Source organism: Notamacropus eugenii, chromosome 7 (assembly GCF_028372415.1).
Source record: "Notamacropus eugenii isolate mMacEug1 chromosome 7, mMacEug1.pri_v2, whole genome shotgun sequence".
Lineage (NCBI taxonomy): Eukaryota > Metazoa > Chordata > Mammalia > Diprotodontia > Macropodidae > Notamacropus > Notamacropus eugenii.
The window spans coordinates 109946647-109973492 of NC_092878.1; the positions used below are offsets into that span (position 1 = coordinate 109946647).

Genomic DNA, 26846 nt, shown 5'->3' on the forward strand with positions numbered 1-26846 from the left:
CTTATAATATGACAAGAAAACATTTTCTTTATAAATTTTATGTATAATGACTATGAAACAGAGTCCAAGACATTCTTGAAAAATTAAATACTCTATTTCCTGAAACTCATTTCCCTTAATCTAAAAAAAAGATGAAAAGGAGACACAGCTGATCCTTAGGTGGAAAACTAAACATAGGGAGATATATTCTCATTACTAAAGTACTGAAAGTCTGAAATAATCAGTCAGGGAGGTTGTAGAGGTGGGATTGGAAATTGACCTGACCTTTATGGCTCCTTCCTAGTCTAAGTTCCCATGATATTATGGTTCTCTACCTCAAACTGAAAATATACGTGTCTGACTTTCACCTTACCTTTAAGCAGTGTTAGAATATGTTCAGGCTTTCATGTGTCAGACCAAGTATGGAAATGGGCACATGGAAATAACAGGTCCATCATGCCACAAGATATTGAACATCATTCCACATTCTACAGGATTTACTGATCATACCGAAAGCAGGTCTGACCATGTCACATCCCTGTGCAAGAATATCATAGAAGCATTGATCTTGGCTTGGAAGACCCTTACAGGCTACCTAATCCAACTCCTTATTTTATAGATGAGGAAATCAAGACACAGAAAGAACTTTTAAATAACTTATCTGGAATCATCAAGGTAGTAAGTGACAGTGTTAGGATTCAAACTCAGATCAAATTCTACTGTACTACATAACTTCCATGTCTTTGTACTCTTCTCTCTGACATTTTAAATCTTTCATCATCTGGTTTCAAACTACTTTTCCAAAGGATTTCATTTGACTCCATTTAAGGTTTTCTGAATTCTAGCAAAATTATCTTACTAACATCCATTTCTTATCTCCACCCAATCCTGCAGTGTTCTCCATCCTCACCTACATTCTGAAGAATGTGTAGATTTCTTCAAAGCACAGCTCATGCACCCCTTAGTACACAAGAATTTCACTGATCTCCCCAGTTGGATGCTTTCCCTTCCTGAAATTACTTTGTCTTTACTCTGTATGCATTTTATTTGTGCTTATATCTGCACATGTTCTTTCCAACCAATACAATGTTAGTTACCTGAGAGCAAGGATTATTTTTGTTTGTTAGATTAGAGTCTTTTTTTTTTTTTTGGTCTTTATAGCCTGGTAGTGCTTGGAGTATAGCAGACACTCAATATTTATTAATATTTATTTATTACTAATAATATTAATATTTATTTGTGCTTGTTGGCATTAATAAATAGAAATACTGAGGAAATGTTGCAAAGCAGGCAGAGTACATTGGAGTCAAGAAGACTTGGATTCAAATCCCAGTCTTAGACACTTAGAAGCTGCAGTCAATAGACAAGGTATGTAACCTCTTTACCTCTGTTTTCTCATGTATAAAATGGGGATGATAATAACCTTGCCTGGCTCTTGTGAAGCTCACATGAGATATGTATAAAATTATTTGCAAGTCATAAGTTCCTATGTAAATGTCAACTTTTTCTGCAGTTAAAATCCAAGAGAGTCAATCACAATCCCACAAAATTCAACCTAGATGATAAAGATTAAAGTCCAGGAATGACAGTTTGTTAGAAAGAAATGTACATGTTAGAGGAGATAGGATGACTTTCTGCTGAGTATGGGTACACAACTTCTCCACTTCAATAAACTGCACAAAACTGTGTTTATATCTGGGATTTCAGCATGTCAGGCATCTTTTAGCTTGTTAAAAATTATCATATCTGCCAGAGTCACTTTTGCAATGTAACGTGTTGGGAAGACTGACAACCAGACTGACAACCTAAGCAAGTATATATATATATATATATATATATATATATATATATATATATATCCCTGTGAAGCATTTACTATACAGGAAGACAGATAGCTAAATGTCTCCCACTGGACTTTTGAGAAAACTCTGCCATTTATACTGGAATTATGTGAAGAACTTGATTTTAGAAATGGTGATCCCAACACTTGTCAATGAAGACCTTTGAGAATAGGTACCATTTGGCACAAAATTTACATATTCAACCAACATGGCATGTATTTTCATCTTTTCAGTTTGAGAAAAAGTGCACATTTTGATGTGCACTTAAGCACATTATTGAGCTAAACAATGATCATACCTGGAAAGAAAAAGTCTTAGTTCATCAGAATTTGAAGAAAGCATTTTCAAAGTTACGAAAGTATTATGCAAACTATCAGACTGTTTGGTTATATGACTAATTTCATCAAAATGTAAGAAAAGGGCTCTCACCAGTTTTCTGAGGTCCTATTACCAAAAATTTTGGTAATCGATCACAGGTCTTTTCTTTAGACCAGATATCTCTGTGACGTTTGTCATCACAAGGATTCTAATTGAGGAAAAAACAATGAACATCAGGGACCAGTATATAAAACACCTTTCTGGTATTTCCTGACAATTCTTCAACCCCAGTTACTCAAAACTATCTCAGGAAGCATGGTTGTGCTGTCTTTCCTCCTACAACAGTAAAAACCTTTGGTACAGCATCAGTGACTGTGTTATACAAAGGCATTCTGTATATACTGGTTGATATTTCACTGAGGATGGAAATAGAGGAGAAGAAAATCACTGTGGAACACCGACAACATAGCCTCACATTACTGAGTATTTTAATACTTTCTCTATTAACAGTTTAAAGTCTTAATTTCTTTCTAGAAAGGTTTTTTCTGGGCCTCCTTAGCCAGATACGCAGGGGAATCCTGCTAACCGAAAGTATGCTGGAGTATGAGCGTTCAATAAATAACCAAAGTATAATAGGTTAAATTCTTATAAGAGTCTTTGAGTGTTCCTGTTGAGCTTTAAAGGATAAGGATCTGTCCAATAATAAATCTAATATTTCGAGAAGTCAAACTATTCCTGTTAGATGTCCTTAATTTCAGCATGGATGTTTAGAAAATGTAGAAATGTAACTATTTTCTTAGAGTCACTGAAAATGCTACATTTTAAAATGAGGCAGAAAGAAAGTTAATTGTTAATTTAATTCATTTGACTGGTACTATATATATATATATACACACACACATATATATATGTATGTATATATAGTATATATATATATATTATATATATGTGCAAACTCATTATATAAGATTCATTTTAAGATTCATATCATTTAATTTCAGCATGAGAGTGGATATAATTTGGGGAAAAATAGGATTATGATCTCTTTTATCGTTATTCTCAAAAGTGGTCAAGAGGACCTAGCTTATATTTCAGTTCTATAAATACTATGTGCAATAGCACAGAAGAGACGTTAAGAAAAAATCTGGGATATTCATTTTGGTGGCTCCCTTGTAGAGGGATCAGTTTGGATTTTGTCACTTATAATGACGTTTACCACGAGTAAAATGCAATAGATCAAAAAGATATTACATTTGATTATAGTGACTATTGTTTTGTGATATTGATTTGTGGTGCTTAAAAAGTAAGCATGGTTCATGGAATTATTAGATTCCTAAGATCAAGCACTGGAAATTAGTTAGTTAACTTTTTCATTTTAAAGATGGGAAGACTGAGAATAAAGGAAATTGGGTGACTTGGTGATTTGCCCAAAGTTTAATAGATAGAACCAAGAAGTTAAAAAACAGAGATGAGATCTGAACTCTAGGTTTTTACCTCCAGATCGAAGATTTGTACCACTGTCTTACATGGCATTCAACTGCATAATCAAAGTCTATTTTTTTTTTTTTTTAGTTTTTGTTCACTTTTGTCTGTGGTTAAGGTACTTTGTGACAATTGATTTAGAAGTCAGAACTGGAAGAATTTGAATAGACCCTAGTTCCAGAGTTGAGACTACCTTCATTTTAGAGATGCATTCATTCTTGAAGTTTTCCACTTTTTTATTTTTTCTTAAAAAGGGGACAACAAGTAATCCAGTTTGGCTAAAACATAAAATGTCTACAGGGCAGTAACGTGGAATCAGTCCAGGAAGAGAGATTACAGCCAAATTGTAGTCATCAAAGTGTAAGTAATATAAAGAGAGTCAAGTGAGACCTGGGTTCAAATCTCACTTCCATTACTTTCTAGCTGCATTAACTTGGACAGGTTTTCTCATCTATAAAACAGAGGTGAAACCAATGGTATTGACTGCAAAGGTTTTTGGTAGATACAACAGGTAAATAAAACATATAAATGTTAGCTATCACTTAAAAGCAAACACTTCCCCTGACAACACCCTTCAAAAAAGAGCCTTGGAATAAACCCTTTGCAAAGAGAATTCTCTCTTCTGTAAGCAGAGCAAACCCTTGTGCTGCCACTTCTTCTTTGGTACCAGAGTGAATTCACCCCTACTGGAATTACTCTGTCTCTGAAACATCCCCAAACAACTCCTAAAGGTGAAATGAGCTTTAGTGTAAATCTTTAGCTCTAGGGAGGAAGTCTCTCCTTCTGTATCCTGAGAGAAAACATGTTTGGAGGAAAGTATCCGCAACAGGGACTGAGTCTGCTATGACTGGTCCAGGGAACTGCCTGGTGAGAAAATCACCTGCACCAATGCAGGTTGGCACCTTCTCTATAACTTAGAGTTCTCGAGTTTCCTTAGAGCACTGAGAGGTTAAGGGACTTGCACAGAATAACACATACAGGATGGGTCAGAGGGAGTACTTGAATCTCGGTATTCTTGACTCCCAGTTCATCTTCCCCACTCCACCCCCCCTCCACTGTCTCTCTGTCTCTCTCTCCCCTTTCTTAACTCCTTTCTCTGTCTCTCTGTCTCTGTCCGTCTACCTCTCTCTGTCTGTCTGTGTCTTTTGATCTGCCTTTCCCCACCTGCCTCTCTATCTCTGATTATTCGTTAAGTTTTCAGTGTTAAAGCCATGCTGTAATCTTACAAAATTTTCCTCCCAAAGTTTCCTGAATCATTCCAGTACCACTTAGTGCCTAGGTTGGGAAATCATTTCTATATTGTGCACTACCCTTTAATAACTGACACTTTGCCTTACCTAGCTATCCTTAAGCATAAATATTTCCTATCTAATACATTCTCCTACACCATCAGCCTGGCAAAAATAAACAGATAAATCAAAACGTAGATAAATAAATAAAAAAATACGTAAATGATAAGTAAGTAAATGGAGAAGAAATAAATGCACAAATAAATTAGTCAACAACCGAATAAAGAAGCTAATGAATAAATACTGCGCATTTTGATTTGAGGAGTTCTGCTAAATAAAAACTTGTTAGAATTTTTGCATTTCACCACCTTTGATGACTATGGCTATGGTATAGCACTTAGAGGCCCACCTGAAGTAAGTGTGACTTGGTCTCAAGTCCTATTCCTGATATACACTGGCTATGTGATCCTGGGTAAGTCATTTATCTTCCCAGTGTCCTGGGCAACTAACCCTTTAAGAATGTAGATTATAGACCTATTCCTAATCTGTAAAAGGCAAATGCAGTGGAAGCAGTTTCCACATTCTGTACACCTATGAAGAAATCACAGGTCTGGACCACATCACCATCATCTTTCCATTCTAAAAACGGAAATATTTAGACACCAAGACAATTACTCACTCATATTGTCAGCTAAAAAGTTAAAGATTATCAGCAATAGGATGCAAGCACTGTTTGAATCGGCCAATTCTTGAAATAATTAAAGTTTATAGAATAATAATAAAAAATGATAATAATAATAATAGCTATCACTATATAAGTTTTAAGTTTGCGAAGCATTTTACATATAATGTGTCATTTGGTCCTTACAACAGTTCTTTTAGGTAGGTGTTATTATTATTATTTCTATTTTATGGATTAGAGAACTGAAGCTAAGGATGATTAAATGACTTGCTAATTATTAGACAGCTAGTGAATGTCTAAAGTAGGATTTAAATCCAGTTCTTCTCAGTATAGAACTTTGTCTAAAAAGCTTTAGCTCTTCAGATATGAATTAAGATTGTCTTACAGAAGGAAAAAAAAAACGCTATTGCTTTGTTTTGTTATTGCTGTTGCTTTTAGCCTTAGCTTATCTCTGTTTTACACATCGTGTCCCGTTTCTGAGGCAATCCTACCTGCCAGAGAGGGTCTTTCTGCTCTGGGAAGAGCTCAAAGTACTTGTGAGCCAGTTGCACTGGAGGCAGAGTCTGCAGTCTCAGGTTAGTCCAGCTCTGCAGAAAGTTGGCCAAGTTCACAAAGGTATACAACCCCAGGCGATCATTCCCATAGTTGGACAAATGGGTCATGAAGATGCTGATCTGAAAAGGACAAAAGTGCCTTGTAAATTACAGAATGCTATGTGCCGCTGACACTAGAGGGCAGTGTAGTCACAGTCGATGTTATATTTCCTTATTCTTGTTTGTTTTTTTTCTTTTTTCCCTCTGACATCCACAGGAGTTTTGGTTCACAGAGATTTACAGAATTGAAGGTAGGAAGAAAAACTTTATTTTGGGGGTGTGTAATGGAAGAAGTGAAGGGATGATGTTATGCCATTACAAGATAAGCAATTTCTAGAAACAATTAAAAAAATGCACCCTCCCCCACAAAAAATGTTGTCCACTGGGCAAAGACTTCTTTAGTACCAGTCATATAATCAAGAATTAAACAACAGTCATAGAATTACCACCTTTGCCTAAAAAAACTACGCAGGATTATTCATTTTTCCAGAGGTGGGGAACCTGTGGCCCCAAGGCCACATGTGACCCTCTCGATCCTCATGTGCAGCCTTTTGACTGAAACCAAACTTCACAGAAGTTCAGTTAGAGTAAGAATACTAGATTTAGGGATAGAGGATCTGGACTTGGTTTTCAATTCTGCCTGATGCAGGACGAATTATGGTTTCTCCATTTCTAAAATATAAGGGAGTTGAAAAATATATCTACAAAAGCTCTTTTCTAAATATATGATTGTCTAATAATGCAGAAGTAAAGTGAGAGATGTAGCATAACACATTCATGATTAATATCCATAAGTAGCCAGGATCCTTAATTCTATCCAGTTGAAACTTCTTCTAATTCCCAGTTTTAGTACCAGTAAGGGAATATCAGTTGTGGTAAATATTTCAACTCTCATAGTCCAAGTTCTTAATATTAACTAAGGGTGTATGTACACAGGTGGAGGCATAAGGGTGGGAATGGGGTAACAGACAAGAGCTTTCAAATAATTAGGCAGGTACAAAATTTATATAGGCAAATAACTAATTTTAAAGCAAACACTTTCTCCAAAATTCTAGCAAGACCAAAAAAATTCCCCTTAGAAATTCTATCTTTAATGAATCTAGCAGTAATTCAGGATAATAAACCAAAGAATTCTTCAGTATAGTTCTTCCAGATATCACTTGACCTGTATCCCTTCCCATCTCTTGCCTTCACCATATTTCAAAAAAATTTCCCCACATTAAATCACAGCCAGTTATTTTTGTATCCTTCCCAGAATGAATGAGTTTCATAGTTGGTCAGCTAGTTCAACACAAAACAAAACAAGAATTCCCTCTACAAAGCAAATCACAAGTAGTTATCCAGCCTCCCTCACGAAGGACATGAAGGTATCTCTTCTACTTTGGGACAGCTCTAATTTTTAGATTATTTATTCTTATCCCCTCCCTCCCTTAAAAAATCGACCTCTTCATAACTTCCCCAAAACCAGGAAGAACAAGTTTAATCTTCCTTCCCCATCATTACCCCTTCAAATACTTGGGCATATATTGGATTTAGAGCAGGAGGGGCTGTATCGCAGATCTGTTATTCACTATTCATGAGATCTCGCACAAGTTGCATTCTCATCTCATCATTAATGCTTAATATTCCATTGTGATTTAGGTGGTGAGGATGACGGTGAGGATGAGGATGATGATGATGATGAGGAGGAGGAGGAGGAGGAAGATTCATTCACAGGGGACAATTTATTTTAGTAAAGTATTCTCTTACTACTCGAACTATTCTGATGGCTTGGCTTTTGCAGCCTATGGAATGCCTGGGAGGTTTTCTTTGAAATTCCCATTATATCTAGGAATCGTAACCAAAGGAACTGTTTGGAATTGTCAATAATCTGATTAATACAAGCTATCTGAAACACCCTAGAGAGTCAAATTGTTTTCCTTGCAGTGAAGACTTTTCCAGATGTTTTATCCCTAAAATGAAACAAGTAGGTTGAGTGAGATCTTTGGCTCGCTTTATTTTTTTCAGTTGATCATCCTAGGATTAATGTAATTCAAAGAAATATGTTCATTATTAATGTTGTCTAAACCATCCCACAGGTTTATTAGCACAAATAAATAAATCTTTGGCCAGGAGATCATAGGCAATTTGCTTGGCTTCTTTCAGCCTCAGTTTCTTTATCTCTGCCTCTCAGCGTGGTCATGACAAAAGTGCTTTTGAAAGTGTAAAATACAATGCAAGTGTGATTAGCAACAATTACAAAGAAAAGGACAAAGAAAAAATCAAGTAAAATTGTTTTCAGAGCTAAAAACTTATTTGTTGATGAATATAATAAATAATAAGTAATAATAGTAGTAATGTGAAGTAATGATAATAATAATATGAAAGATCAGAAATCGCATTTATATAGGGAACTCTGCTAAGGAAAATTCTTTAAATAATGAAAACAACTCATCCATGACACAGATAAGTACAAAATAATTACTTGTAGCCCATAGAGTGAAAACTCAACCTGGGATCTCTAAAGCCGCAAGGGACCTTATATGGATAGACTTCAGAGGTTCATAAATTTTGAAGTGAAGAATGTACATCTTTATTTCCACTACCCTCTAACTGAAGTTAAACATTTTTCAGTTGTAAATGCAAGCAACAAACATTATTCTGAGGGGATAGGCTTCACTGCCAAAGGAGCCCATGACAGAAAACATTAAGGATCCCTGATGTAAACAATAAGTGATTTGCTAGGATCATACAGCCACTAAGTGTCATAGGAGGATAAAAAGTCAAGTCTTCATAAGTCTAAGTTTAATATATACTACCATTAATGTCATTGTATCAGAGAAATTCTTTTATCTGCCGGACTGAGCACTGCCCCCCTCCCCCCATGGAACTAGGTATGACTTCATAGGGAAGATTATGTCCTTCACTTTCCTGAGATGGATCTGCAATGCCCTATTTCTTCCTGTAAGGGGGATTTTGCTGATGACAGATGGGGACTGAGCTAGAAAGAAATGAAATGTCCCTTCATTAAGTTATGAGACACAGTTCCATCTCTATTTTTTGATACAATTAGGACTTTCTCAGCTCTTCTTGGACTTCCATAAAGAGGAGAAGGGATGGAGAGAGAGAGAGAGAGGGAGAGAGAGAGAGACAGAGAGAGAGAGAGAGAGAGAGAGAGACAGAGACAGAGACAGAGACAGAGACAGAGACAGAGACAGAGACAGAGAGCTAAGAAGTAGACAAGAATTTGAAGTTCAGTTTTAGGTCATTTAGGCAAGCACAACTCACTGCCATGCTTTTGCAGTCACCATTTGAGTTGCAAAAAAACCAATTCTCTCTCTCTCTCTCTCTCTCTCTCTCTCTCTCTCTCTCCATCCCTGAGTCTGGTTCACCAAAACAAAATCCTGAGAGATGGATTTTTTTTAACCCCCTTGGCTACCTGGGGAGTTGGAGAAGCTACAACTAATCCTTTAGATATGATATTTGTATATTTATATATTTATATATATAAATAGATATAGATATATACTATTATAACAGAGAGGTTATACCCCAAAATTTTTGGTCTTGGGAACCCATAATAATCTTGAAAACTGAGGACCACAAAATGCTTTTATTTATGTGGCATCTATGTATCTATCTACACATGTCTTTATATCTATATCTGTCTATTTATCTATGTATCTATCTATCCTCGTTGATAATAGTTATAGCTTTTGACCCTTTCTACAATTGATAGTACCAAAGATACAGAATTTGTAAAAACCTCCTTCCAGGAAAAAAGCCAAAAATTTAGGTAGATAAGATGGAAGGCAATTGTGACTATTATTATGGAAGCAACCAATTCATACAGAAATGAAGTCATTTTATTCATAAACATCTGGAAAAGTCTTGACTGCAAGGAAAACAATTTGACTCTACAGAGTGTTTCAGAGAGCTTGTATTAATCAGATTATTAACAATTCCTTTGGTTATGATTCCCGGATATAATGGGAATTTCAAAGAAAACTTCCCAGGCATTCCATAGGCTGCAAAAGCCAAGCCATCAGAATAGTTCGAGTAGTAAGAGAATACTTTACTAAAATAAATTGTCCCCTGTGAATGAGCCTTCATCATCATCATCATCATCACCTGAATGACAATGGAATATTAAGCATTAAGAAACTAAAAGGAAAAAATACATAAAAGTCTGGACAATATATAAAGCAGTGGAGATGAAAGAAAAAAATTATATTAACCTGTAATATTATAAGGAATCAGGTAAAAATATATTTATTATTATGAACAAGAAAAGAAAAGAAAGAAAAAAGAAAAGAAGATAAAAGAATGGAATTATTTTCCATCGAGCAAATTCAGCCATGTTTAGTTTCCATGGTGATCAAAAAGATTCATTTGAACCAGGTCCAAAATTTCTCTTCACTCTATCTCAGAATAGGTTTTACCTTAAAATTTATAAAATGAAAGTACTTGTAGTGTTATGTTAAATAGCTTAAGAGTAGACTCAGGCAGTAGTGAAATTTATAAACACAACTTCTGTTCACTACAGCTTCTCTTTAAAAAATGAGATATTTCAATTTCCCAGCTATTTCCACAGTATTTTCAGTTCTATTATTCTTCCCAACCCTCTTGATACAACCACAAAAAGAGCAAAGAAAGGAAAAGTTTTAGGAAAACAATTCTTTTATTTGGTAGTTCCCATAAAATGTCTGCTAATGAAAGCATACACATACGTATGAACACACACACATACATATATACATATACATATGTATACACACATATATACACACATGCATGTATATGTGTATGTATGTAGATGTATGTATGTATGTATGTATATATTCCTTAGAATGACACAGTACAAATATTACTGACTTTGGAAGCTGACCCTTTGGATTCCAATCTATTAGCTGGATAATTTAGGGAAAATAAATTTTACTGCACTGTGCCTCTGTTTCCTTATCCCTTAAATGGGGAGGTTGGACAAGATTGTTGCTGGAGTATCCAGTTCTATATTACAAGATCTTATGATTTCTTTCCAATAATAATTGCAATTTTTCAGAAATTAAATTTCTAAGATTATTTATCTTCATAAAATTCAAAGGTTCCACACTCCCATTACTTATGAAGAAAAACAATAACAAACAAAAACTTTAAAAACTTTGTATGTAAATGTATTAATGCACAAGAACATAGATATGTATTTATTCACCACTAGTATAGAAATTGCCTTAATTAATGAAGATTAGCAACTAGTCCATAAAGATCTCCCTGAGGCACTGAGAGATTAAGTGATGCCCATGGTCATGCAGCTACCTACCATTGAGTCAGAAGAAGAAATTGGGCACAGGTCTTCCTGACCTCGAAGTCAAATTTTTACCTATTTGATTTGCCTTAACTCTTCTTTTTTCAATTAATTAATTAATTAGTTTTTAGTTTTCAGCATTCACTTCCACAAGATTTTTGAATTTCAAATTTTCTCCCCAGCTCTCCTCTCCCCCCACCCCAAGACAGTGTGCATTCTAATTACCCCTTCCCCCAATCTGCCTTCCCTTCTATTACACCCCTCCTTTCTCTTATCCCCTTTCCCACTATTTTCCTATAGGGTAAGATAGATTTTCATATCGATTGAGTGTGCATGTTTTTCCCTCCTTAAGTCAAATCTGATGAGAATAAAGTTCAGTCTTTCTCTCTCACCTCCCCACTCTTCCCCTCCATTGAAAAAATTTTTTCTTCCCTCTTCTATGTGAGATAATTTACCCCATTCTATTTCTCCCTTTCTCCTCCCAATATATTCCTCTCTCACTGCTTAATTTTATTTTTTTAGATATCATCCCTTCATATTCAACTTATCCTGTACCCTCTGTGTGTGTGTATAGATAGATACATAGATAGATAGATAGATAGATAGATAGATAGCTAGATAGATACATAGATAGATAGATAGATATACACACACATACATATACATATATACACACACATACATATACATATATACATACACACACATATATAATCCCTCCAACTACCCTAAAAATGAGAAAAGTCTCAAGGGTTACAATCACTATCCTTTCACGTAGGAATGTAAACAGTTCAAACTTTAGTAAGTCCCTTATGATTTTTCTTTTCTGTTTACCTTTTCATGATTCTCTTGATTCTTGTATTTGAAAGTCTAATTTTCTTTTCAGCTCTGGTCTTTTCATCAAGAATTCTTGAAACTCCTCTATTTCATTGAATATCCATTTTTTCACCTGAAGGATTATACTCAGTTTTTCTGGGTAGGTGATTCTTCGATTTAATCCTAACTCCTTTGATCTCTGGAATATCATATTCCAAGCCCTTTGATCCCTTAATGTATAGGCTCCTAGATCTTGTGTTATCTTGATTGTGTTTCCACAGTACTCAAATAATTTCTTTCTGGCTCCTTACAATATTTTCTCCTTGACCTGGAAACTCTGGAATTTGGCTACAATATTCCTAGAAGGTTTTCTTTTGGAATCTCTTTCAGGAGGTGATCAGTGAATTCTTTCAATATCTATTTTACCCTCTGGTTCTAGAATATCATGACAGTTTTCCTTGATAATTTCTTGAGAGATGATGTTGAAGCTCTTTTTTGATCGTGACTACTTTCAGGTAGTCTAGTAATTTTAAAATTGTTTCTCCTGGATTGATTTTCCAGGTCACTCATTTTTTTCCAGTGAAATATTTCACATTGTCTTCATTCTTTTGGTTATGTTTTATAATTTCTTGATTTTTCATAAAGTCATTAGCTTTCATCTACTCCATTCTAATTTTGAAGGAATTATTTTCTTCAGTTAGCCTTGCACCTCATTTTCTATTTGGTCAGTTTTATTTTTTAAGGCATTCTCCTCATTGGCTTTTTGGACCTCTTTTTGCCATTCAGGTTAATCTATTTTTTAAGGTGTTACTTTCTTCAATATTTTTCGTCCCCCCTTTAGCAAGCAGTTGACTCATTTTTCATGTTTTTCTTGCATCACATTCATTTCTTTTCACAATTTTTCCTTGATTTCTCTTTCTTGATTTTCAAAATCCTTTTTTGAGCTCTTCCATGGCCTGAGACCAATACATATTTTTCTTGGAGGCTTTGGATGGAGAAGTTTTGACTTAGTTGTTTTCTTCAGGTTGTATTCTCTGATCTTCCTTTTCACCAAAATATGATTCTATAGCCTGAATTTTCCCCCATGGTAGCTCATTTTCCCAGTCAATTACTTGACTTTTGAGTTCCTTGTCAAGGTAGTTCTCTGCTATTAGCAGGGTTAGAGAGTATACTGTCAGCTGCTTGATTGCCCCCATAATCTGTGGGCCTAGAGCTCTAGAAACTGCTGCTGCTGCCCTCCCACAACCACAGATGCTCCTTTGGACTCCTCCACCTTGCTCCCTCTGCTGCCCTGAGGCTGGGCCTGGGCCACTCTACTCTCTCAGACAGGTGCAACATTTCTTTCCATTGACCTTTCAAGTTGTCCTCAGAGTTTTGGGGTCAAGAAGTCTGGAAAATTCTACAGATACCAGTGATTCAGTCCCATTGATGCTACTCAAACCCCATCTGTGCCAGCGAGGCCCACGTTGGACTGCTCTCTGTTCCCAGACCTTCATGACAGATGCTTCTTATCAACCTTCCAAGCTGAAGATTTGTTTCACTCCATCATTCTGTGGGTTCTGTGGCTCCAGAATTTGTTTAGAGTCATTTTTACAACTGCATTTAAGGGTAGAGTTTAAGCAAGTCTCTGCTTTTACTCTGCTATCTTGGCTCTGCCCTATCCCCAATTCTCATTAAAAAAAAAAAATCTATTCATCTATACACACACAGACACACAAGGACACACACATTTTAACAGTCAATTTCCCTGTCAAATTTAACAGGTCAAATTCCCTGTCTAAGTTTAATAGATACATCAATACTACATCTACGCTGTACTTTCCTAACTTACACATTGGCTAAGCAAAGTAGAGAAGTCAGGGATACTGTTAGTTTGTGGAATGGTTTTATTTGTCCTCTAATTCTATAACCTTATGCAAATTTCTTCTGTTATACCCTTCAAAATAGAGTGATATTTTTCAGACTACCCATTGCTGAGAACAAAATACACTCTATCAGTGGGAAAAATAGAGAAAATTTGCCAAAATTATAAAAATATTTGAAAATGTAGAGAGCATCATTGCTCTGTGCACAGCAAATAAACCCAATTAGGTTCTCTAAGAGTGGCCAAGACACTTATTAGGTGTGATTCAACTTATTCCTTTTCTTAAAGTATACTATCTTCCACTGGTATGTCTTTTTTTCATTTTTCTATCTCAATTTTATTTTTGTGCATCCATCTTGACATTATGAAAATATATGAGACATAATATCACAGAACAAATAATCTGTTTCATAGGAATATTTTTTAAAAAATCACTTAATGTTACTTCTTGACTTGGTTCTCCAGTTGAAACATATAGCCATGTAGGAAGACAACATTTATCAGGACCAAAACCAAACCCCCTCTAAAACTTCAACTTCTTCTAAAACTAGAATTTCAGTAATATTTTTAATGGATAAAAATATTCTATTTTAGCAAGTATTAGTATCAGCATACACACACATACACACATATGCAACACATTCATGCAACACACATGTGTGTATGTGTGTATACACACATATATATGAATATATATTTATAATATATTGTCAAACAAGTGACCTTTTCAGGTTTGTTGCATTATTATTTAGTTTAGAAAGTGAAAGCAGACAAGCAATCTGGCTGTTGTTCTCAACAGAGAAATAACTGAAAATTTTTTTCACCAAAAATGTCACTTTGATTTCTTAATGGTATCCTTCTTCCATATGCCTGCTCTGACCTATCACATTTATAATATCAGTTCACATCTTGGTAATTCCTTACCTGCCAACAACTTCAGCTCTACACTAGAAAAGAAAAAGAAATAAAGGAAACTTGAAAAGGTTACTGGTTCAACAAAAGGCATTTTTTTCATTTCCCAAAGGGAATATTTTTATTTTTTAAATACTTCATAACTGAGATTAAAAAAAAATGAATGGCTCACAATAAATCATCTTAAATATGTATTCATTTTCAACAAAATGAAAAAGTGTCAATACAAGGTCTAATATTATTTCTGTGATATTTCTTATTCTAAATACCATCTGAGTAATTATTTATAACCAAAACACTAATTAGCTGCTTAAAATTAAAATTATGGGAAATTTTGCCAAAAGGCACACATTTGATCAATAGAGGAGGCCATTTTTTTAGTACATATAGAATAGACTATGTGTATGTCTACTTGATGAAAAGTTGTTTTTGTGTAGTGGAAAAATGTAGTTGTATACACACACACATATTTAGCATTTATGAGAAAGGGAAGAGAAAACCCTATTTGACTCTGAACTCAAAGAAGGATAAGTCAGACAGAAAAGAAACATAAAATGAGTGATGTCTCTAGTAAATTCTAAGTATTTGGTGACCTATCAAGTACTAACAACAAAATGTAGTGCTAAAAATGGTAACAGTTTATAATATAATAATTATTACATGCCCTGTTTTTGAAAAAGAAATGTTATAGTTAGCTGAGAGGTTGCAAAGTACATAGCTGATTTGAATTTGATTCCTGACTTTATCATTTTCTAGTTGTGTGAGTGTCATTCTCTCCACCTTTCTGAGACTTATTTTTCTCATCTGTAAAAGGGAAATAAATTATGGATTACAAAAGTTTGCATACCAGTTGGTGATGGTCAATAGTGCTATACATCTATAAACGTGTGTGCATACATATATATATACATATATATGTAAATATATTACTATATGAAAGTATTTGTATGTAAGAAAAAGGGATTTATGGTGGTACTGAGTAAGGATTAACTCAAAGAAATTTATATATATGTACATGTACATGTATATGTACATATGTGGGCATACACACACAAACACAATTGGAAAAATTTTTTTTCCAAACAAGCAAGCTTTCAAAGGAAGGTAGTAGCTAGATTTTGTCCCATTTTTATTTTATTTCACCTGTTTATATAAAAAATATTTAAAGTGTGTTGGGTGTGGCAAAATCAGATTAACTCAGAGCTTTACTCTCCCAAGTGATTGCCCTGCTTAGGCTGAATATACTCTTGAAAACAAATTAGAAGTCAAATTTATTTCAGCATGACTATTCCCCACCAACCCCCAACAAGAAACCCACTCCAGGAAATGAAACCTTGTCTAAGGACCTTGTCAATCCCGAATCTCTGGAGGAAATGAAGATGATTCTAGTGCTGTGAACTTGAGTGAATGGAAGACTGGTGAAATTCCTCATAGAAATAGTGTTAAATGCTGCAGAGAAGTTAAGAAAGAAGGAGGAGAAAGAAAAGACTTTTCTTTTTTAGCATTGGTACAGGAGAAGAAATTGAGTCATAGAAGTGAAATGACTAAATCCAGATAATCTTACTCATCCATTTCAAGGCTAGGTTTTAAACCTTATATGGTGGCTTCAAAACTCTGATCATGACACTATACACTGCCCACCCCCAACATAATTTAGGGGAGCAACCTTTCTGGTGAATCATCCACACCAATCAATGACAACCTCCAGGATAAGCAAACCTATCTGATGGAAGCATGAAAATACCCTGAGGAAGTGACCAAGGGAGGGATGTCCTAAACAGGTCAAACTACTGTTCTACTTCAACCACCACCTTATTAAAGTACTGAAACATAATTAAAATTAATGCTCCTAATTTTAATGAGAATTATAATAGCTAGGATTTATATAACAATTTAATGTCTGTAAAGCACATTAAAAATATTACATCACTTCATCTTCATCCTGTTTTCCTACCTTGTTCCTGAGTCATTGCTGCAGTCCTTGAAAGGAAAAATTCATTTCAAAAAGACTTGGCAGAGATCTCTTAACATTTTGGATTGGGGGATCTGATTACCCATGAAGGAAAGCTGGTAGGAAAAGCCAATCATTCTAAATTAGGCACAGATTTCAAAGGTGTCAAGAGGGAGGTCAATGTCACTTAAAGCAATTTGGCTTCCACCAATTCATCTTTTCACAACATTTAAGTTGCTTACTTATTTTTTTCTATCTATATTCAGAAGTGCAAGTTCAGCCCTTTCTTTACAAGCTAATGATTGATGATTAATTAGTCCTTCTGTAAGGTGTCAGGATCACACATACCATTGGTTTAATGCAGTGCCATTACTTAGTTACTGAACAAATGTGTACAAGCCACAGGAGTCTATCTAACTCTCAGGCCACCTATATCCAATTAATTTTCCATTGTGTATATTGCATGTGCTGCTCTGACATAGCCTCCACATTATTCAGGAAGGTTCAGTTGCAGGTAATCAGATAATAGACAACAGCTGTTTTTGCTCCATTAGGCTCACAAAATGATGGAATAATTAATATGGTTGAAGCTTTTGCTAGATTAAAAAGAGTGGTTAAGAAAAATCTCTATTTGAACGTAAAGATAAAAGAAATATTGGGCCCAATTTGCAATAAAAACATCCCTTGTTCTCTGTTTACTTTTTTAGCCTCTTAGTTATGCAACATTTGTCCTCTGTAGGAATGGAGAAACAGGTTTGCAAAGACACAGAGTCAGTAGATTAATTAAACATCCTTAGTTTTCCTTATTGTAACCCGCAGGAATTCAAAATATTTTCTCAAAGGGAATGGAAGTGCATACCTGCTTTAAATGAAGTTAGGGCTCCCTAATGAAACTCCAGCCTCTGGTTTGTGTTTGAATAAATTGAATTTTATATCCTCTCAAAGCCAGTTTCATTTAATGATGTTGGGAAGGGGGAGCCACCCAAGAGCAAAGTCCCTTTGAGTTAAGCATTGCTGCAGCTTGTTAAATGTTAAAAACATATGGAAGGGCCAGGTTAGGTGGCATTTCAGAAGGTTTGCAGAGCTTTGTATATTCTTAAGCTGCTCCCTGAGCAGTCATTTTCTTTCCTTCGTCATCAATATTCTCCTCTGCAGGACGCAGCACTGTGTATTGGATAGACAACTCGTCTCTGAACCAACCTTGGGTGCTTTCCTGTCTGTAATGCTTACCTGGGCAAGTTATTAAAATATTCATTTTCCTCTGGGCAATTCTCTAAGGACTAAGTTGCAGAAAAGGTATCTCTGGGCATTGGTAGAGGGAATTTCCTCATGTTGGAGTTCCCTGTATCAATGAAACCATAGATTCAATCGCTATCTCTATCCTGCATATGTAATGTATGGTATTGAATCACAGAACATCAGAAGCTTAGTATAGTTCCTGGAACACAGCAGGCATTTAATAGAAGTTTTTAAAATGACTGACTGACAAGAAGAATCCAAAATGGAGGTGATCTCAAGGTCAATGCAAAAATATTTGGTAGGTATAATAGGCTGCAGGATACAATCAGTGGCTAAGACATGGGATAACAAAGCAATGTATAATTGGACAAGGAGACCTGGCCAGGTAGTGGGAGTGAGGATCAAAGACGGGTAGCCTGAGTTCCACATTAGTGCCCACAAAGTATTACAAAGGTCAAGAGGAGGGTCTACAGCACATTGAAATGTCCTATGCTCTATGGAGTATTTGTGGAAAGACAGCACCAGAAACCTCACAGGATCAGAACAGGTAGGTTGCTATCTCTCCTAGCAGAGGCAGCATCGAAATCAGAGAGAGCACAGATCTAAGTAAATGTAGCTTTAAGAAGGTTGGGATGAAGCTGAATTCTGTGGAATGGGAAGGTTAAATAAAGAGGAAGATGGTTTACAACAGAAAGCCATTTCCACATCCAGTGGTCCGGAGAAATATCTAGTCACTGGACTTAGATGGTTGTGGAGGAGAAAGTGAGGCTGGTGACCTTGTACAACCCTCCCTCACTCAAATCAAAGTCTACTGCAAGTCATATCATCATTTCCCCGATGTCTTGGTACTCTTTGAAAACGAAGGACAAATACAATATCCACCTTAGGATGAAAACACCAGAATCAGTTTAGGTTTATGTACCTCATAAAGCAAAGAGTTACAAGAGTAGCAGCTAACAATACAGCACAGTAAGCTTTATAAAGGACTTAATATATATTAGTCTCACAACAAACTTGGGAGGGAGATAATATTATTATCTCCATTTTACAGATGAGGAAAGTGAGGCAAATAATGATTCACTGATTTGCTTATAGTTCAAATTAGTATCTGAGGTGGGATTTGTGCTCGGGCCTATCCTGAATTCAGATCCAGTGGGCTATGATCTACACTACTCAGCTGCAACAATCATTGTTGCTTTTTCATCTTTCCTCAGGACTGTAATTGTGCCAAGGTACCTGGAGACAAAGTCCTACTTGGGAACTCCAGGGGTCCTGCTGATAGATCTTCACCAATTATTTACATTTTCAGGTGGGGCGGCTAGGTGGGGCAGTGGATAGAGCACCAGTCATGAGTCAGGAGGACCTGAATTCAAATCTCACCTCAGACACCTGACACTCACTAGCTGTGTGACCTTGGGCAAGTCACTTAACCCTAACTGCCTCATCCTGGGTCATCTCCAGTCATCCTGATGAATATCTGGTCACTGAATTCAGATGGCTCTGGAGGAGAAGTGAGGCTGGTGACCTGCACAGCCCTCCCTCACTCAAAAAACAAAGTCAAGTGCAATTCATGACATCATTTCTCTGATGGCATGGTCTTCTTTGGCAAGAAGGACGAACACACACACATTTTCAGGCATTAATGACTATTTGGGGGCAATTATTAGCATAGCATTTTTACACACAACTTTTTTTTTCTGAGTTGAATGAAAGATTGTGGCATAAGTGGGTGCTAATGCAGAGACAGAATAGTTCTCAGAAACTGAAGACAGAAAAAGACATCAAAGTGGAAGGGTAGACAGCTGATTAAAGACATATTAGAAGGACATTTCAGGTGAGAGTATAGCAAACTCTGGTGTTTAGTCATTTTTTTCAGTTGTGTCTAGCTCTTTGCAATCCCATTTGGGGTTTTCTTGGCACAGATGTTAAAGCAGTTTGCTATTTCCTTCTCAAGCTCATTTTATAAATGAGAACTGAGGCAAACAGGGTTAAGTGACTTGCTCAGAGTCACACAGCTAGTAAGTGTCTGAGGTCAGATTTGAACTCATGAAAATGAATCTTCCTGACTCTGGGACCATTACTGTAGTCATTGTACCACCTAGATATTCATAGCAAATTCTAAAATATCTAAAAATAAATATCTAAAATACCAAAGCTTCTAGGACTAGGAGCCACAATACGGAGACACAATTTACTGACTAATTTGTTTGCAGTAACAGGTGTTTTTTTCTTTTCTTTTCTTTTCTTTTTTTTACGACTGAGGATGACATATGGATCATGTTGTGTTGGCAGATTGAAGAAGGAGAAGGAAATAAACATTAATATAGCACCTACTATTTGGCAGGCATTTTACTAAGTGCTTTAAAAATATATTATTTGATCCTCACACCAACTCTGCAAGATGGGAGCCATTATAACTTCCATTTTATAGTTGAAGAAAGTGAGACAAACAGAGGTTAAGTGACTTTCCTAGTAAGTAACCGTATGAGGTTAGCGTATGTAACACTACTAGTGCTACAGAGCTAGTAAGTGTTTGAGGCTGGATATGAACTCGGGTCTTCCTGACTCCAGCCTAGCACCTATGTTTCGTTAAAAAGAGATTACAAAAATTATTATATCCTCCTGTTGCCACAACCATTTGTTATTGAGAATGTTGGTATTGGTATCTCAATTGGTATTGAGAATGTTACTTCATAAACCACAGAATATATGCTCAAATGCACATGCACACATATAGTATACATTAATTGAGTTAGACATTGTAGTATTTGTGAGGGAAAGGACTATGAATTACATGAAATGAGAAGGCTCAGCAGGTTTATAATCTGCTTGCTTGGAAGCTGCACTCACACTAATAAAATCAGAGATACAAGAGATGAATTATCATAGTATGACTTTCTATATTGTTATCATTTTTCAACCATCAGCCATCTACTAACTTTGCCTTTCTTAAAATTGCAAATTTGTAAATAAGGTTGATTTCCCAGTTTGCCACTAGTCGGCAAGCACGTAATCTTAAGCTTAAAATACTTTAAAGGAATGCAGAGGGTGTTTAATTCTGAACTATTGAGTATATAAATATCTTGTATGAAATAAGATGCCTTTTATGTATATTAGGCAATCAAAGAATTAAGCTTTTATTAAATGTCAACGATGCCCAGATATTGTGCCAGGTGCCAATGATATAAATTCAAATATGAAACCATCCTACTCTTCAAAGAGTTCACCCTTTAGGGCGATTTAGGTACATACATAAGTATATGTATCATAAATATAAGCCAGATTACATATATAAAATCTTTTCTTGTTCCTTGGGCATTTAATGACTGCATTGCAGTATATGTACCTATTAAGTTCCAATTGCCCAATAGATCATTCTTTGGGGAGATAATTAAGCTTCAATCCCACCATCCCATTCCTCTTGTGTATTCCATTGCTTCCACCATAATATGAGAAAATGACTTTAAAAAGAAAAAGTTCTGTTCTTAGAAATTTAGTGACTCCTTATTTCTGTCCTTGAATAATTCTCACTTGTGGTTTGTACCATTTGCCATTTTGGCAGAATACAAGAGGACAGGTACTCTGGAACAAAAAGAAGAGAAAACTAGAATTATGGAAACAAGAGTAATGAAGAGTTAAAACAATCTCATTTATGGACCTGCCTTTGAAAACAGATGTAGTGATTTCTACCAGTAACATTCTATAGATCCACAAGATGGGGATGTTTTCTATAAAGTTAAACACTGGCAGCTAAAGCATGGACTGAATCTGATTAAAAGAAGGTCGAAGTGTTTCCCGATGCTGGAATACAAGATTGTTTTCAAAATGAGATGTTAAAGGGCATTGATAAAAAACAATGTGCCTGCTAATTTTATTGGGTGCGAGTAATTAGCTTCGGAATGGTTTATTCAGCCTTTGATTTAGATTAATTTTGCCGATGGCAACAGCCACATTTCATTGTTCAAGAAATCACAGATGGTCACAGAATGAAATCCATTCTCCAGTTCACTTTTATGAGAAAGAGAGAAATGGCAACAGCCTTTACAATTTGTGGTTACCTTTATTGTCTTTTTTTACTCCCCAACATACTATCTTAATATCTTACATTTGGACACCAATGTATAGTTTATCTTGACTGATTTTCACAATAACACTGTGAGATAGTTTGGGTAAACACATAATCCCAGTAAGGCAACATCAAAACAACAACCAAAACAGAAACATCCTGAGAGAAGTGAAATGACTGGTCTAAGACCACACTGCTAGAAATTCAAATCAACTTAATTTAACAAGGTGTGTGTGTGTGTGTGTGTGTGTGTGTGTGTGTGTGTGTGTGTGTGTGTGTGTGTGTTGTAATTACTATTACGTGTAAGAAGGATCATTCATTGAATTTAGCAGCAGAAAGAACAGAGTTCAAAACTTGTGTCTGACGTTAGTTGTGTGGCCCTAACCTAGTTATTTAATCTTTCTGAGTCTGTCTAAGGGGCATAATAATGTCTGCCACACAAGTCTATGTTATTATCTGAAAATCAAACAAGAATGCAAGCAAAGGACTTTACAAACCCTTAAAATGCCATAAAAAGGTTAGTAAATTATTACTATTTTTTATGATTCTTTTCTAACAAGCTCCCTTCAATCTAATTAGACTGATGTTCTGCAGATGCCAAGCTCATTAACGCTTCCATGACTTTCTTCACAAACTCATGAAAATTCCCTTTTTTCTCTGTGCCATTGCTACTTTCTCAAGCAATATACCAGCAACTGTAATATCATTGCCAGTGATAGAGAAAGGAGTTTGTTGTATAAAGTTGAACAAATCATTTTCACTGTGTGTGTGTGTGTGTTTGTCAACAGCTCATTTAAGTAATTCAAATCTGAATTACATCAATCAAATTTCATGTTTGCTCATTTTTATTCTCTCTACTATTTTGGTATGTTTCTTTACTTCAAAAAGTCAGTTGTCTAGCCATATACAAATAACTGATTTGAAAATGACTCCCACAGCAGTAATTAGCTTTTTTTTACTTTTTAAAAAAATAGCATTTTTTTTTGTATGTAACGTTATTTGGTTCTTGCTACATCTACTACTTTCTGAATCTCTTCTTAAAGAAAGTATTTCCTATATACAGGACCATAGAGTTGGAACTTCAAGGGAAATTTAGAAGTCATTAAGTGAAAACCCTTCATTTTATAGATGAAGAGCTATGGTCTAATGAGTAAATAACTTTCTCAAGGTCATACAAGCCATAAATGACAGAGTTGAACTCAGGTCCTGTAACTCAATCCATGGTACCATGCTGGAGGTGTCAGATTTCCATATGATCTTTACAACCTTGACCTCTTTATTGTATTTCCCTCAACATATTTTTTAGCATCCTCCCTTAGGATTTGCAATGCAGTCTGTACAAATTACGCTAAATGTTTATTTAATTTAGAAGGACTTAACAAGTTTTTCATAGAAATTCTCTACCTTTTTTTATCTTTTACAAAGATGACAGTACAGAAGCTGCAATTATTTTCAGAGGAGTCTTTTTTTTTTAAACAAATATATATGTTATGGATACCACAGTAAAAGATGATTAAGTATGCCAAAGAATGATGTGTCTTATTGCCTTTGGACATACAATAAAGTGAATTTTTCTGATAGCTTTATTTAACTCTCAAGAATATCCTGTGAATCTTCATTTTCTTTAACTTCAAATTCTGGTTCCATTTGTAGGAAAATTGTTAAGATTTTTTTATGGATTGACTTTACTGCAATATGTCTTATTATTATCACTGCTCAAAAATATCTCATTTAGAATATTCAAGAAACAAATAAATGTTCATCTTGGAAACGTGTATCTTTGCCTTCTTTTTTTATTATTTTACACCATCATCACATACATGGAGAGACTGAGCAAAAGACTCAAATCCACGTTTTCCCCGTTTGGTTTCCCTAGCCAAAGGATTTGTCACCAAGTGGCTGGTCACCTGGTGATAAGTCTCTATATATTTAGGTAGGGTTGCCCCCCAAAAGTAGATATAGGTTGTTATTGGGAATATCCCTCAAAGCCTTTCTAACGAGGTAGATTCTGCCACATCTTGTGCCAGAGACTGGGGAAATCATCATACCATAATGAGTCAATGGCAGAAGACGTTGTACTTAGTGCTTAATTATGTTCATGCTTTTGTTTTTGACACAGTGTTTTGTATTATCATCTTTTATTTCCTGTGTGTCTGTGACCAGTTATTGTGAAGCATACATAATTCCTGCTTGCAAGAATCTTTGCAATCTAAAATAGATAACAATCCAAATTTATCACATATATAGCTGTGTGATCCTGGATCCATCACTTAACCTTTTTTTGTCTCAGTTTCCTCATCTGTAAAATGAACTGGAGATGGAAATAGTAAGTCACACCAGCACTTTTGCCAAGCAAATGCCAACTAGTGTCATAAAGAGTTAGACATGACTGAAATGATTAAATGATGACAACATATGTCATAGATGCCATATATACCAAATCTCTCTCTCTCTCTCTCTCTCTCTTTCTCTCTCTCTCTCTCTCCAAAATCAGTACCAAGATTTCACATGGATAGTTGCTAATTTCATTTTTTCAATTTCTTATTTACAAAACTGTGAGCTATTACTAAAATATAGCACAATGTACTGAAATGAGTTCCATATCCAGCATCATAGGATCATGGAGAGCAGGAAGCAATGTCACTAGAGTAAACTTTCTTATTTTACAGATCAAGAAACTGAGGCCTCATAAGAGTGACTTATCCAAAGCCAAAGAATCATAAGACTATAAATTTAGAAGCCATTTAATTCAAAGAATTAATTTTATCGATAAGGAGACTACTACTTATTAGGGGGGAAGAGCTAGCAGAGAATGAAATGTTCTGGATGAAATGTAGTAAATAAAAAGAAAGAAGAAGAACATAAATAATTCATCATCTCTAGAATAAATGAAAATGTGGTAGCATAAGAAAAGAGGCAGATACATGAACAAATACTGATAAACACTGCTAGAATAAGGAGTTCAAATTCCCTCCTCACGTATGGCTAGGTTGAGAACCTTCTCAGAGCAGGGCAGTATCTATTTACCACTGAACTACAGAATTTTAATTAAAAGTGGCTTAACTGAAGGCCATGTTATAAGAGTTCAAGCTAGGTGAAACTTCTGTCTTTAGTTTCTAAGCCTTGAATACTTTACCTAGTGAAACGTACCAATCCATTAGTAAGGATATAGTAAGTCCCTACTATGTGATAGGTAATGGGGACACCAAGCCAAAAATGAAATAGTCTCTGATTTCAGGGTGTTTGTATTCAATTAAGGACTAAGCACCCACACACATGGCCATTGGGTGCAGCAGTGGATAGAATACCAAACCTGGAATCAGGAAGATTTGATTCCAAATTCCCCTGCAGACATTTACTAGCAGTGTGAACCTGAGCAAGTCACTTAACTTCTGCTCCCCTCGGATTCCTTATCTGCAAAATGGGGATGATAACAGCATTCTTCCCATGGTTCTTTTGGGGATCAGATAAGAGTTGCTAAGTTCCTGGCACATAGTGAGCACCATATAAATATTATTAGTCATTATCACATATAATTAAATGAAAAAATGCAAATATATACATATATATATATATATATATACACACACACAGAGGGAGAAAAAGAGAGAAAAAGGGGGAGAGAGACAGAGAGAGAGAGAGACAGACAGACAGACAGAGATCGAGACAGAGAGAGACAGAGACAGAGAGAGGCAGTAAAACTGGAAGATGATGAAATGACTCATGTAAGATATACATAAGCTGATCTTAAAAGCAAACTAGGAATTCTCGGAGGCAGTAGGAAGGATGAAGGATATGTCATGCAGATAACTGAGAATGGCTTGTGTAAAGGCAAAGAGAGGAAAGATGAAATGTGCGTGAAGAACAATAGGAAGGTCAGTTTGTCTAAACTGAAGAATGAATCAATAAAAATGATGTGTGATAGACCTAGAAAGGCGGTAGGAGCCAGGCTACTAAACAGGAATTTGGACTGATGTGAGAGTCCAGGGGAAGCCCCTGGAGTTTAATGAACAGGGCAGTGACAGTCCAGTCAAATGGCCATCATAATCTTGAATGCAAAGTACAGTAGTGCTATGGATGCTCCATATTAATGGGAACTAAGCACATTTTGTAGGCCCTATTCCCAACAAAACTGTCATGGGGGAAGAGGCTTTTTGTAAAAATGCTGTATCTAAAGGGAAAAGCAGAATTAGGATGTGTCACTTAACAAGAAAGAAAAGAATCAACTTAAGTATAGTTTTGTGAAAGACCAGAAATGATATTAACATGGGATGAAAGGGATAAAAGTAAATAGGAGTAGGAGCGAGATGTGTTTTTAGCAACTAATTGAATGAGATAGAAGTCCATTCATGTGAGGACTGAGCCAGCAAAGAAAAGAAATAGAGGTAAAAATTGATGATCTTGGAGTTGAGAAAAAAGTAGACAGTTATACTGCCCATGTAAAAATGGTAAGAACTCTGGTGGTGAATGTTGGCTAGAGGACGCCAGGAGATGAAAAAGCTACACATGGAATAATGGGTATACAGTGGCACATTACACATTGATAAAGTAATTTAAAGGTTTTTTTGCTCAAAACCTTGAGAGGGTAGT

The 26846-nt window shown here is 35.6% G+C and overlaps 1 protein-coding gene across 3 annotated transcripts in view; it reads right to left on the reverse strand.

The window, feature by feature from the left end:
- Nucleotides 1-26846, reverse strand: part of LOC140514053 (bifunctional heparan sulfate N-deacetylase/N-sulfotransferase 3) — a 217693-nt gene that overhangs the window by 30806 nt on the left and 160041 nt on the right. For all 3 annotated transcript variants that reach the window (XM_072624030.1, XM_072624027.1, XM_072624028.1), the window contains exons 7-8: nt 6023-6205; nt 2250-2346 (exon numbers count right to left, since the gene is read on the reverse strand). In XM_072624030.1, coding sequence (XP_072480131.1) covers nt 2250-2346; nt 6023-6205 — 280 coding nt within the window. The remainder of the gene's footprint in view (nt 1-2249; nt 2347-6022; nt 6206-26846) is intronic.